The 14,372-nt window shown below is 41.1% G+C and overlaps 1 protein-coding gene across 1 annotated transcript in view; it reads right to left on the bottom strand.

Annotated features, from left to right (window-relative positions):
* phldb1b (pleckstrin homology-like domain, family B, member 1b) overlaps nt 1-6,589 on the bottom strand; it is a 120,245-nt gene extending 113,656 nt beyond the window's left edge. Inside the window, exon 1 of the mRNA XM_061681054.1 lies at nt 6,423-6,589. Within this exon, the coding sequence (XP_061537038.1) occupies nt 6,423-6,449 (27 nt within the window). The 5' untranslated portion in view covers nt 6,450-6,589. The remainder of the gene's footprint in view (nt 1-6,422) is intronic.
* Between the last annotated feature and the right edge of the window lie 7,783 nt (nt 6,590-14,372).

Raw genomic sequence — 14,372 nt, 5'->3', positions numbered from 1 at the left:
AAATAAAGATGATTCTGATTCTGATTCTGATTCACGGCAGGGCTCGGTCCCTATCCCCGCAAATTGGCTAAATTCACGACTTGCTAAAATAGTAACAATATTTCTAGTCATAATACCCTGATAAATAAAGATAATTCCGTGACAGCAACAAATCGCATGAATGATTGCTTGCTCCACTTTCTGCTCCATTTTAAGGTCAGCTATATACAGATTGCTCTTGTTTTGAGTTTGAATGTGGAGATGGGGTTCTGCTGCTGCAGGGCTGCGGGCCACCTCAAAATTCTGAAAAATCCTTGACTTTTTGCTTTGTCATCGAGCGTTTTTTGTCTTTTTTAATAAATAAACCACAATTGTTCAAGAAGAAAAGGTTTGGACACTCCTGGCATAGAGATAATTTGCTGGTTTTGGCCTTTACTTCTTTATGTGGATGGAAGCATGCTAGTGATGATGTGGCAAGGTACCTCACATTCTTGTTTAAGTAGAACCAGACCAGAAATGTATTAACGGATGAGCCTCCAGGTAACTATAAACCAGTAGGGGTGGGAGGGGTAAAGTCTTCTCTTTATGTGAATACACGCTTTTAGACTTTGCATAAACAGACATCTGAGACAGTCAACACTTTTCATCTTTAATGAAAAACATATTTGGCTGCCCCCCCCCCTGCAACACATCAACAGCACCCACGCACCCAATCAAATCCTGCCGCCGTCAAAAAAGACTTGCATAACCTGAGGGCAGAGCTGAGGGAAGCGCTTATTATAAGCATCAAAGGCTCGAATGTCTACTGTCTTGATGCTTTGTGATTAGATTGGAGAGTATCACTTAGTGGATAAAAAAAGTGAACATTTTCAACTAGCAATTGAATCAGAGCTGACAGAAAGGAGGAAGTTAACAGCTGGAGGGGGGGGAATTTTTCATCATATTTATTTTTTTTTTTTTTTATTTTATTTTTTTTTTTTTTTTCAGTTAGCTGGGAGAGGCTCCAGCACACCCGCGACCATAGTGAGGATAAGCGGTACAGAAAATGGATGGATGGATGTTTTTGCACTTGATGGGCGGTGGATCAGACTCCCACATGTTCCCCCCACCTCCCTCACCACGAAGCCTGCAGGCCATTCAGCAGGAAGTGGCAGCTCCATTATGGGCCCACAATATGCCACCAGAGAGATGTTTTATTCAACACTATTGTGTGAGTGGCGGCATATTCCAACAATGGCTTCCAAGTCAGCTTTTATGTCACGCTCTGTCATTCCACTCTGAAATGAGGCTTCTATTATTTTATTTATTATTTATTTAGTTTTTCTTTTTTTGGGGGGGCGGGGGGGGGGCTTTTGTGGAGGGTGGTGACGATGATGATGGCGTTTAGATATCAGATGGAAGAACACTGGCGCCACCTAGTGTATAGAGCTACATTCCGCAGAGAAGCTTGGTCAACCTTTCTCTTTTATTTGTTATACAGGGACAATTTACATCAATAAACATTTTAACAATAAAATGTAAATCCCCCCAATTATAGCCAGAGGGCTCCATTTCCAGTGGTAGTCCCCTGGCCAGAAGGAGCATGGCAATGTGACCTTGTATAAAAAGCATCAAGTTAACATAAAAACAAATACAGGTACAATATTTAATGCAGTAACATTACACATGATGACTAATAACCAGAATGGCTTTTTTTCTCTTGTCCCTCTCACTTGGTGACAAATTTACAAATCAAATATAACGGATAAAATGAGTTTCAAATCAGCTTTTTTGGATCGAATTCTTCCTGTAATTGTTAAAACATTCAGTTTTATCACAAGCCTATTTTAAATAGTAGTAAGTTGTTTCTTAAAATACACACAACCTTGTTACTACTACTTAACCTTTTTAGCCAGCTGGGAAGACAAAAAAACGTTAGCTACATAACTCAGCACAAATAACTTCATCAAGCTCATTACTCTGACCAAAGTAGACATAAGTCCTCTATTCTATTATTCTATTTTTCCTTTTTTATATATATGTTTTCTGCTGCAGTGGAGTGCGTCACTCAAACCAATGCAACTCCGTTACTCAGAGACGGTCCTGGACCAAATGGCACCATGTGCGACGGGCATTGATTGACCCTCCCCCCCCCCCCCCACACACACACACACACACACACACAAACAATTTTTGTTTTTGTTTGTTTGTTCTTGACCAGTTGGCATAGGAGCTAACACAAGCCATGTGACAATATTTCCCCAAAAATGACAGTCTGTCAAAATGTTGAGTCTGGTTGGAACGCACCAAGAATTTTGAAAATTAGATGATGTTTTCCGGATAAATGTATGTTTTTTTGCTTTTTTTTGTGTGTGTGTGTGAGACAAAATGGCCTTTTTGGCCAATGTGTTTGTGTAATATCCACCAACAGAAAATTTGGTGGGGGGGGGGGGGGGGGGGGGGGAATCCTTCGAATGAGAGCAAAACAGTAGAAATTGATTCTTTCCCAACATACAGTATGTATCTCATCGACCCTTTCGATTGGTCTGCTACTCGGGGAAGACCTTCTCCAACTGGCTGATATGTTTCAGTGAAACTTATCCACCAATAAGCTCGTACAGGCCGAAATTCTGAGCGGTTCTCCAAGTCACCAAAATTACCGTGACGTTTCAAAACAACGTCATTTGCCCTAAAAACCTGACTGAAATAGTGCAAATGGAACATTCTTTGTGAGAAGAGCAGTAGAATAAGTCATATACTTTCAATTGTAATCAATTTTTTATTTATTTTTTTGTACTTGTACTTGTTATGGAAGGTTTTAAAGGCATTTGAAGTGCTCATTCCATGTTTTCTTCTTTCTTAGAAGATTCCACAACAATGGCGGCCACTTGTTATGTTGCTACAACTAACACAACAAGTGTTCACACTTGAGGAAACACATTGATTTACAGCCCTATTACTTTCATTAGAGTAATACTTAAAATAAAATGTTATAGGATTTATTGTTTTATTTTTAAATATGTTTTTGTAAATGTACATTGATTGGATGGAGATGCAGACAAAAATTACAGATGACATGATGACATGAACTAAAGGTAGACGATGGCAGACAGAAGGTCACAGGGCGGCGTGAGAAGAAAAAGTTGCTAGAATGCAGTTTGATGGAAACTCGACTTGCTGCTGTTTGAACTGTTACTGAAAGAAAATTCCACACAGGCATACAGAATTCGAGCCTCGGAGGCTGCCGATTTTCTAACATACTTTTGTCTTTACAAATGCTTCCAACGAATGTTTTCAGAGGATTTTATTTTTTGCATGAATGGCTAAATTACTGATATTTTTTCCCCCAAGTTTTTCCAGTGCAAGTGTTTCATTGTACATCAGTGAATAGCCCAAAACATACATTCTTCTCATATGAAGGATAATACTTTCAGATATTGGCATACTGTGGGGAAACAGCAAATAAAGTGGAACCTTCAATACTTTCTAAGTTGGTCAAATGACTCAAATGAAAAAAACTACTTTTTCTGAAGTAAATTCATTTGTTCCAGGCTCAAACTGTTGCTGTCATATAACCTCTCTTAATTTTGCAGGCAAACTTTGAAGAAATATTTTAACATTCCTAACTGAAAAACACCATGTTGACTACTGTTTTGTTTTTTTGTGTAGTTTTTTTTTTTTTAGGAGTCACGTACAATTTTGTAATAATTTTGCTGACGTTTTCTTGAAATGTTTTCTTTCCTTTTGAAAGGCTCCGGAATATTGCATGCCTTTCATCAGAAGAAAGGTCAGTTATTTTCCCCATTATGAATAAAAAATGTGGAAGCACTTTCTTAAATATTTTTTTTTGTTTATTTGGCTCATCTGGGAAACCAATTATTAATATCAGTGATCTAAACAGACCGGATAAACAACATCTGCGAAAACGTTTTATGCTTAAAAATAGCCTCTGAAAACACATGTACAATATATTACCGGTATGTTTTTAAATGCCGTTTCAAATGAGTTTGCTATACTGCCAAAGGCATATTGCTTGCCATAACGACCACCAACCAAAGAGTAGACTAGTGGCTAGAAAAGTATTTCTTGTTGTTCCATGTGGGAACCTGTTACTCCTCTGTACCATACTGTAAAAAAAAGAAAAGGAATACATGTCATTTTTTTACGAACTGCCCGTGACCCACCCAAAATGGGTCCCGACCGACCAGTTGAGAATCACTGTTCTGCAGTATTTTGAAGTGTGTTAGCGGGACAAGAATATTTGTGAGGTCAGGCTGAATCATGATCTCTGTGATAGTTCATTAAAAATGCACTTGATGGGGTTGACATCAGGGCTTTGTCCAAATTGTCCAAAAAGTCTCGGTTTGCTGACAACGACTTTATTTCTGCATATCTTGCTATGTGTTACATGCAGCCCGCTATTGCTACAAGAAGTAAATATTTTGTATACACCCTCATGTTTAGGGTAAATGCCATCATCCCTCACCCTCACTGTGTGACACATCCCTCGGGAAAAGAGTCACCTCTCAGTGGAGGACAGGAACAGCTGACAACAACAGGTGAAAGTGGGACCGATGTAGAATAACATCAACATGTGCCCTCGGCCTTTCAGATTCTACAGCTCACTGTTAACAGGACTTAATGGTCCGCATCCCAACAGCTTGATGGCCACAATATTCAACACGGCGATAAATCACTTACTCATGTGTCCCGGCTGTGAAACCCCTGCGGTGGTAATATATCAAATTCGTCGTTAGCTCAGTTTCTTGACCGGAACGCTGCCAAGTCTCTTGAGACAGAGGGACTTGAGACAACCACTATTTATATCGTTTAAGTACTGTACATGCATACATATTAAAGTATTGTACATACATACTGCTGTTCATTAAAAAGCATTTTTTCGTGACTGATGAGAGATGATACCAAAGAAAATAGCAAAATGGGGGACAAAATGCAACCTCGGTTTAGCTCTGTCAATTTTCCACTTAAAAAACAGCCTTGCGTTAAAGTGCGAAAACCACACCATCAGTCAGAACGAGACCTTCTAAGAAACAACAACAGGGACGGTCTGCTGTGTTTACTTCTTGACATGTGGCTGCTGGCCATGGGAAAGAGACCAGTTTTATTTGCGAGGAGACTGAGGGCAGCACTGAAACGGAACGCTGCAGCAAAGTGGAGACTCTGGAGTCAGGTAAGGTAACGTATCCTTAAAGGTTACAATGACGCTGTGATAGCAAATTTGTTTTCAGAACCAGTAAAGTTTGGACTGAGCATTGATAAGTAGATAGATTAGATTAGATTAGAATAGATAGATAGATAGATAGATAGATAGATAGATAGATAGATAGATAGATAGATAGATAGATAGATAGATAGATAGATAGATAGATAGATAGATAGATAGATAGATAGATAGATAGATAGATAGATAGATAGATAGATAGATAGATAGATAGATAGATAGATAGATAGATAGATAGATAGATAGATAGATAGATAGATAGATAGATAGATAGATAGATAGATAGATAGATAGATAGATAGATAGATAGATGTGGTTCTGTGGTTGCATGTTTCTTACAGTAAATCTTTGATTCGTCGCCTAAAGTCGTTCCGAGTCAGAAGCCACGTGAACTCTTGTTCCTGTCCCTGTGCTGTGCCGTAATGATCGCCTTAGTGTCGCTGGCCAGACTGAACAGTTTTCCCTTTGAACTGCAGTGCCAGCAGGACTGCTAATGAAGACCCAACAAGCACCAAGTCAGCTCTGCTCAGTCACATTCTGAGTGGTTTTCTGGAGGTTAGCAAAGATTGTGACTTTCAAGAGGATAAAGATCTTTAGCATGAAGCAAGCTATAGGGACGGCTCTATCGATGATCTTCAGATTTATGTTACTTCTAGAGCAGTGTTTCCCAACCTTTATTGAGGTAAGACGCATTTTACATTGGGGAAAAAAATCTCACGTCGCACAACCAAACAAAATGTCACAAGAACTCAATACACACGTAACTACCTTCCTACAATCTAGTGGAAGACTATTTAATTGTTCTGCCTGTCACTTTACATCACTGGTATAGATAGTTGAACAAAAATGTATTATTTCTAATAAATGAATCATTTTTGGACTAATGACATGAATTTGGATAACCTGACAATTTCTCACAGCACCATGGTTGGGAATAATTGTTCAAGAGTAGATGTCTTGTGTCAATCTCTAGACAGGAATTGACATTTAGGTTTTATATCACAGGGTTAAAACAGCTGTCTTGCAATCAGGAGTGTGCTGTTGTGACTCCCGGTTGCCCCAGTCAATGTATGAGTATCTGTCAGAACATTGCTCCTGATGCAGTATTGTCAATGTAAATTTCCCCGACAATTATTGAAACTTTATTTTTTACGCTATCAAAAAGATACAACAACCCTTGTGCTCATCTTGACAGTCAAAAAGATTGTAAACATTCTCCTACCTTGAATCGCACCTTCTTCAGCATCATCGCTGAATCCAAGAGAGAAGCCGACAACACAGATGGGTTGGTACAAAACTTTCCCCAAGTCTGACCCCTCTCAGAAATGACCTTTGCCTCGATTCCAAACAGCGTAGTAGTCGATTGTGTAGTTTTAATTCCAGTCAAAACATGCACTCTGACTCAGCAGCCCCCCCCCCCCCCCCACACACACACCCCCCACACCCAAAAAAAGTGTGTTTCTCGCAAGCCAAAGACAACAGGGCGGCCCGGCTCACCCCTCTCCCTCTCCCTCCTGTGAGACCCTTTCAAAGCTTATCATCCTGTTCATTCATTCGGAAAACAGACACACCCTCTTTTTACGAGGAGGGGGATGCCATCACCCCCTCCTCTATAACAACACCCACAGTCCAAGTATGGGTGCTGGTAAACTCACTTGAACTCCTCCCCCTCCGCACCACACACACACACACACGCACACACACGCATGCACACACACACACACGTCATCTCCCTGCATTTACCCATCTGTTAGTCTGCAGCGTTTCAACGGATGTTGCTTATGTCCTTGGTCGCTCATTGTCTGCTTACAAGCTGCCCTCACTGACATCAAATAGAGAACTGTGTATGTGTGCTGTAATAGCAGAAACAGCAGGGACTTTTTGTTGTGAAAGACACGCTCGTTTGACCTATGACTGATGAGACCACAAACCAAAGTGGCCAAGCCCTGTCTGCGAGTCGCTGCCAATAAAGCTGCTTATGTTTAGTCTTACTTAGTTGGTGCTAATTAGCTAATGGGTGCTCCAAAAAATGCTGCCCTGAGATGGTTCTCAATGTAGCGTGGAAGTCAAACTTTCCGAGACGATATTTCACGTCAACGTTATTGTAATTTCTAAACATTTACCCGATGGGTAATAATGTGAAGTGAATTAATTTCACTCAAAGGTTTGCCATCATAAAACCTTATGCTCAGCACAGGCAATATTTCAAGTAACATTCTAACATTCTTAACTATCATTTTTGTCTTACAAGTACAAACAGACCAGTGTAATAATACACTAACAATACAGTAAAACTACAGTGTTCCCTCGCTATTATCATGGGTCACCATTCACGACCCTGCCATATTGCATTTTTTTAAGTGATTGTTCTTATGGCTTTTTACAGTAGACAGTCAGGTCTACTCACTTTTGTTGCACATTTACAATATTTGTCAACTAAAATAAATACAAATATTAAAGGTTACACCTGCAGTACCGTGAAAAAGTATTGGCCCCCTTCTCAAATTCTGATATTTTTGCATAGTTTCCTCACTTTAATGTTTGAGGTCATCAAACAAATGTAAATATCAGACAAATATAACTGTGTAAATGTGAACTTAAAACGCTGTTTTTAAATGGTGGTTTCATTTAAAAGGAAAAAAATATTCAAAGTTACCTGGCCCTGTATGAAGTAATTAGCCCCCTTGTTAAATCATGAATTGATTGTGGCGAATCACAATTTTTGGTTAATTTTCACTGATCAAACCCATGCCTGATTACCAGACCTGTTCAGTCAAGAAATCACTTCAACAGAATCTGTCCTGACAAAATCAAGTCAGACAAAAAAAAAATCTAAAAAAAATCTACAACAAAATGACAAATTCCAAAGAAATTCCAGAATAGTCAAGAAATGAAGTAATTGACACATGTCAATCTGGAAAGGGTTACAAAACCCATTTTTAAAGCTTTCGGATTCCAGCAAACTATAGGGAGAGCCATTAAACTCACATGGAGAAATCATGGAACAGTGGTGAATCTTCCTAGGAGCGGCCGGCCCACAAAGATTACCTCAGGAGAAAAGCAATGACTAATCCAGGAAGCCACAAAGGAACTAAGGACAACTTTGAAAGAACTGCGAGCCTCGGTGTTTCTCGGTCTGCATTTAGAAGATGCCGGTCTTCCTGTCCAGTCAACCACTTTATCACTCCAGGGGGCATTGAATGCATCTTCATCCTAAGCCATTCTGTCTGGAGAAAAGACTGGGACAAAAATAAAGAAATGTGATATTACTTGAGGGTAGGTTGATGGAGGTCTTAGCTGACCAAGATTTATTCATGCATTAGAGTTGTTTGCTGCGAACACTAATTTCAAAACATTTGATATGAATGCAAACTTAATATTGAAATAAACCCTAAGGTTTTTTTTTTTGTCTTTTTTGTCTACGCCCAGTCAGAATATTGTATATAATCAAGCTCTTGAAGGAAATCCTACGATTTGTGCTTCCCTTTTATGCGAAGACGTACTGGTTGTCAGTGTTTAATTACAATCAGTAATGTAATTCCCAGGTTATGATATCATTAAGAAATGTGGCCAATAGCCATATAGTATACGGTACTGACGAGGCAGTATGGTAGCTAACGTTGGCAATGTAGCTAACGGTATTTAGCTGTTAAATTGTCGATAAACTGTGGCTCTGCACGTCTAACATGTTACTAGCATAATGTTACAATATTACTACTTCGCAGTACACAGCATTGACAACATATGATAGATAGACTTCCTTAAGGTGATCGAAAATTTTAGTTTACATTCTTGTCGCTGGCTCTGCTCAGTGTGACACGAAAAAAGAAAAAATCACATCCGGGACATTAGCTGTCACTCAAAACAAGCTAGCCAATGTGGACGCATTCCTCCTATTTTATTTTTTTTTTGCTTGTGTTTCAAGACGTTTTGTTTGATCGTCTTTCTTTTTTGTTTGCGATTTAAAAAGTTTTGTGTGATTCTGTTCGGCACGAATCTAATTCCATACTTGTAGCCTGGAGTAGTGTAGTGTGCAGCGTTTGTTGGACTGTCTGCCTTGAGACGTTGCCGTCAGCATAGCCCAGATTCAGGTCTTGGTGGTGATCCTTGGATTATTCTTCATCTCTCTAGCACAGGTGTCACTTTTGGCTTCACTGCTGAAGAAATTAAGACTGTACTTTGTGGAACCGTAGGGGAGGGTATTGGTATTGGTGTAGCCTCTTGGCAACCCTTGAGGTGTTTCTCCATTGCATATCTCCTCAATATTGTTTAATCACACAATGGGCAATGATAATGTCCAGAATTTCTACAGGATAGATTATACCTGCATATCCTTTTGTCTCGGATGAAATAAAGCAAAACATGACTAAAGAGAGTAAACGGCAATCACTCACAGAAACTAAATCCACACACAAATATGATGTGTGAACGTGTAAAGACAGATAGATGCATTTTAGATAGAAGTACACAAACATGCATTACTTTGAAACATAATGGCTTTTTTTGTGTGCACTCCCAGGTGGTGGAGAGGTTTAGGGAGACAAGCGGGTTTGAATTTGGGGGTAAGCGGGCAGTGATATAACTTGCATTGCAAGCTTCACCATTCCCCTGAATGATTGAGTGATGCGTCTACACACAGTAAAGAAAATAATAAGGTGACCATTGTATTTTCACATTTGGTAAAACGACATGAATTCCAAAGTCTGCTCATGATTTCAATGTGGAAAAAGTACAAAACAAAAGTATATGTCCTCATCCATATACTGTAATATCTCAAATGGCTGTTATCCGTGAACCATATCCATCCATCCATTTTCTACAACGCTTATCCTCACTAGGGTCGCGGGTGTGTTGGAGCCTATCCCAGCTAACTGTGGGCAGGAGGCGGGGTACACCCTGAACTGGTTGCCAGCCAATCGCAGGGCACATAGAAACAAACAACAATTCACACTCACATTCATACCTATGGACTATTTAGAGTCTTCAATTAACCTACTGTGCATGTTTTTGGGATGTGGGAGGAAACCAGAGTACCCGGGGGAAACCCACACAGGCACGGGGAGAAAATGCACTGTGCCGCCCGCGAACCATATATTAAATTGAATTTTGGAACAGGAAGATGAAATAGAGGCTTAATCTATCCACTCCTTGCATTGATCTTGTACTGCAGCACCTAAAGGAATGGTGCACCTCTCAATAATGAATGAAATAAAATAATTTATCAATTTTCCATACTGCTTATCCTCATGAGGGTCACAGGCGTGCTGGAGCCTATCCCAGCTGACTCTGGGCGAGAGGCGGGGTACACCCTGAACTGGTCACCAGCCAATCGCAGGACACAAACAAACAAACAACCATTCACACTCACATTCACATCTACGGGCAATTTAGAGTCTTCAATTAACCTAGCATGCATGTTTTTTGGGGGGGATATGAGAGGAAACCGGAGTATCAAGAGAAAACCCACACAGGCACGGGGAGAACATGCAAACTCCACACAAGCGAAATCGGATTTCAACCCGGGTCCTCAGAATTGTGAGGGAGACGTCACACAATAAGAAAAACTGTACTGATGATTTTGCAATGTACAGAGATGAGCCACAAAAGTTTTGGAACAAAGTTTTCTGGACTGATAAGACCAAGATTAACCTCTACCAAAGTGATGGAAAGGCCAAAGTATGGAGAAAGAAAGGATCTGCTTTTGATCCAAAACACACAAGCTCATCTGTGAAGCAATGTGGAGGTAATGCCACGGCTTGGCCTTGCATGGCTGCTTCTGGAACGGGCTCACTTGTCTTTACTGATGACGTAACTCATGATGGTAGCAGCAGAATGAATTCTGAAGTCTACAAAACCATTTTGTCTGGCAATTTACAGAAAAATGCATCCAAACTAATCAGGAGAATCTTCATCATGCAACAAGACAGTGACCCAAAACACACACTGCCAAAACAACAAAGGACTTCATCAGGAGGAAAGTGTGGAAGGTCTTAGACTGGCCAAGTTTATCACCGGACCTTAATCCAATCGAGTATGCATTTTACCTCCTGAAGAGGAGACTGAATGGAGAAACCCCCATAAAGAAAAAGAGGCTGCAGGAAAGGCCTGGGAAAGTATTTCAAGTGAAGAATGCAACAGTCTCATGCAGCCCTATGGGGGGGGGGGGGGGGGGGGGGGGGGGGGGGCACAAGCCAGTGCAAACTGTAGGCCGGCCACAAGCCCGGATAAATGCAGAGGGTTGCTTCAAGAAAGGGATCCCGCTTAAAACATTGCCAAACAAATTCTGTATGCGCGATCATCCAAAGAAAAAGAAGGAGGAAGATTAAGAAGACAAAGGCAGGGCAGAGAACCATGTGGTGGAAGCTGAGACAGGACGAGTGTTGTGCAGCTTTTCGGGAAGAGCTGAGACAGGCTCTTGGTAGACAGGAGAAGCGTCCAGAAGACTGGAACACTACAGCCAAGGTGATCAGAGAGACAGGCAGGAGAGTACTTAGTGTATCTTCTGGTAGGAAAGAGGAGGAGACTTGGTGGTGGAACCTCAAAGTCCAGGAAAGAGGCTAGCTAAGAAGAAGTGGGACACTGAGAGGACCGAGGAGAGGAGAAAGGAATACATTGTGATGTGACACAGGGCATAAGTAGAGGTGGCAAAGGCCAAACAAGAGGCATATGATGACATGAATGCCAGGTTGGAAACTAAAGAAGGAGAAAAGGATCTATACAGGTTGGCCAGACAGAGGGATAGAGATGGGACGGGTGTGCAGCAGGTTAGGGTGATTAAGGATAGAGATGGAAATGTGTTGACTGGTGCCAGTAGTGTGCTAGATATATGGAACGAATACTTTGATGAGTTGATTAATAAGGAAAATCAGAGGGAAAGAAGAGTAGAAGAGGCAAGTGTGGTGGACCAGGAAGTAGCAATGATTAGTAAGGGGGAAGTTAGAAAGGCACAAAAGAGGACGAAAAAGAGGATGAAAATGGAAAGACAGTTGGTCCTGATGACATTCCTGTGGAGTTATGGAAGCATCTAGGAGAGGTGGCTGTGAAGTTTTTGACCAGCTTGTTCTACAGAATTGAGAAGATGCCTGTGGAATGGAGGAAAAGTGTGCTGGTGCCCATTTTTAAGAACAAGAGTGACGTGCAGAGATGTGGGAACTACAGAGGAATAAAGTTCCTCTGTAATAAAGTTGTTGAGCCACACAATGAAGTTATGCGAAAGAGTAGTGGAGGCTAGACTCAGCACAGAAGTGAATATTTGCGAGCAACAGTATGGTTTCATGCCTAGAAAGAATACTACAAATGCATAATTTGCCTTGAGGATGTTGATGGAGAAGTACAGAGAAGGTCAGAAGGAGCTACGTTGTGTCTTTTATATCTAGAGAAAGCCTATGACAGAGTACCCAGAGAGGAACTGTGGTACTGCATGCGGAAGTCTGGAGTGGCAGAGAAGTATGTTAGAATAATACAGGACATGTACGAGGGTAGCAGAACAGCGGTGAGGTGTGCTGTAGGTGTGACAGAAGAATTTAAGGTGGAGGTGGAACTGCATCAGGGATCAGCCCTGAGCCCCTTCCTTTTTGCAGTGGTGATGGATAGGCTGACAGATGAGGTTAGACTGTAATCGCCGTGGACCATGATGTTTGCAGATTAAATTGTGATCTGCAGTGAAAGCAGGGAGCAGCTGGAGGAACAGTTAGAAAGATGGAGGCATGCACTGGAAAGCAGAGAAATGAAGATAAGCCGAAGTAAGACAGAATATATGTGCATCAATGAGAGGGGCGCTGGGGGGAAGAGTGAGGCTACAGGGAGAAGAGATAGCAAGGGTGGAGGACTTTAAATACTTGGGGTCAACCGTCCAGAACAATGTTGAGTGTGGTCAGGAAGTGAAGAAACGGGTCCAAGCAGGTTGGAACGGGTGGAGGAAGGTGTCAGGTGTGTTCTGTGACAGAAGAGTCTCTGCTAGGATGAAGGGCACAGTTTATAAAACAGTGGTGAGGCCAGCCATGATGTACGGATTAGAGACAGTGGCACTGAAGAGACAACAGGAAGCAGAGCTGGAGGTGGCGGAAATGTAGATGTTGAGGTTCGCTCTCAGAGTGACCAGGTTGGATAAAATTAGAAATGAGCTCAGCAGAGGGACAGCTGAGGTTCGATGTTTTGGAGACAAAGTTAGAGAGAGCAGACTTCGATGGTTTGGACACGTCCAGAGGAGAAATAGTGAGTATATTGGTAGAAGGGTGATGAGGATGGAGCTGCCAGGCAAAAGAGCTAGAGGAAGACCAAAGAGAAGGTTGATGGATGTCGTGAGGGAAGACATGATGGCAGTTGGTGTTCGAGAGGAGGATGCAGGAGTCATCCTGCATCCTCCTTACATGGAAAAGGATGATGCGCTGTGGCGACGCCTAACGGGACAAGTTGAAAGGAAAAGAAGAAATATGCAACAGTCTGGTGAAGTCTATGAGTCGCAGGGTTGATGCAGTTATTGCAAGTAAGGGTTGTGCCACCAAATATTAAATGTTATTCAATTTAAGTTAATTATCATGTCTATTCCAATGGTTTTGCTCACTTGAAAATTAGGTTGCTTCAAAGAAAACATGCTCTGTCCTGAGTTGTTTAACACATCTAGATGTAAATACCGTGAAATAAAAGCTGGAATTCAGAACTATTGTCTCATATCCATCTTTTGATCTGAAACCCAAATGTCTTCGGTATACAACAAAAACAAAGGAATTGACCTCCAATACTTTTGGAACGGACTGTATACAGTATTGTCACCAAGGTTGTAATGCACAATACGTGGCAGTAGCGTTTTGAGATGCGCATCCTACTGTTGCAACCGCAAGTGTTGTCAGTATGTGACGTACGACGAGACAAATCTATTATTTTTGAATTATGTTTGCTCATTTTTCATTTTAATGCAGTCAATTGTCTCTGTTTTGAACTTAATTGGGGGCTTTACATGTGTCTGGGTGTTAAAGTCCACGGTTAAACTTATCTTCTCTTGTTGCCACTATCCATTATATCAAATACTCTTCCCAATTAGGCCTACCATAGTCAGCACAATTAGATTAAAGATGTCAGTTGCTGAGTTATGTAGTTCAATTTCGTTCTCCTCCTCTAGATGTCTAAAAAAAAAAAAAAAAAAAAAATTGTAACAGGGTTCCGTGTATGTTGA

This window comes from Phycodurus eques, chromosome 7 (assembly GCF_024500275.1).
Source record: "Phycodurus eques isolate BA_2022a chromosome 7, UOR_Pequ_1.1, whole genome shotgun sequence".
Classification (NCBI taxonomy): Eukaryota; Metazoa; Chordata; class Actinopteri; order Syngnathiformes; family Syngnathidae; genus Phycodurus; species Phycodurus eques.
The sequence above is the reverse complement of the archived record's forward strand: the minus strand, read 5'-3'. Positions and strand labels throughout refer to the sequence as shown.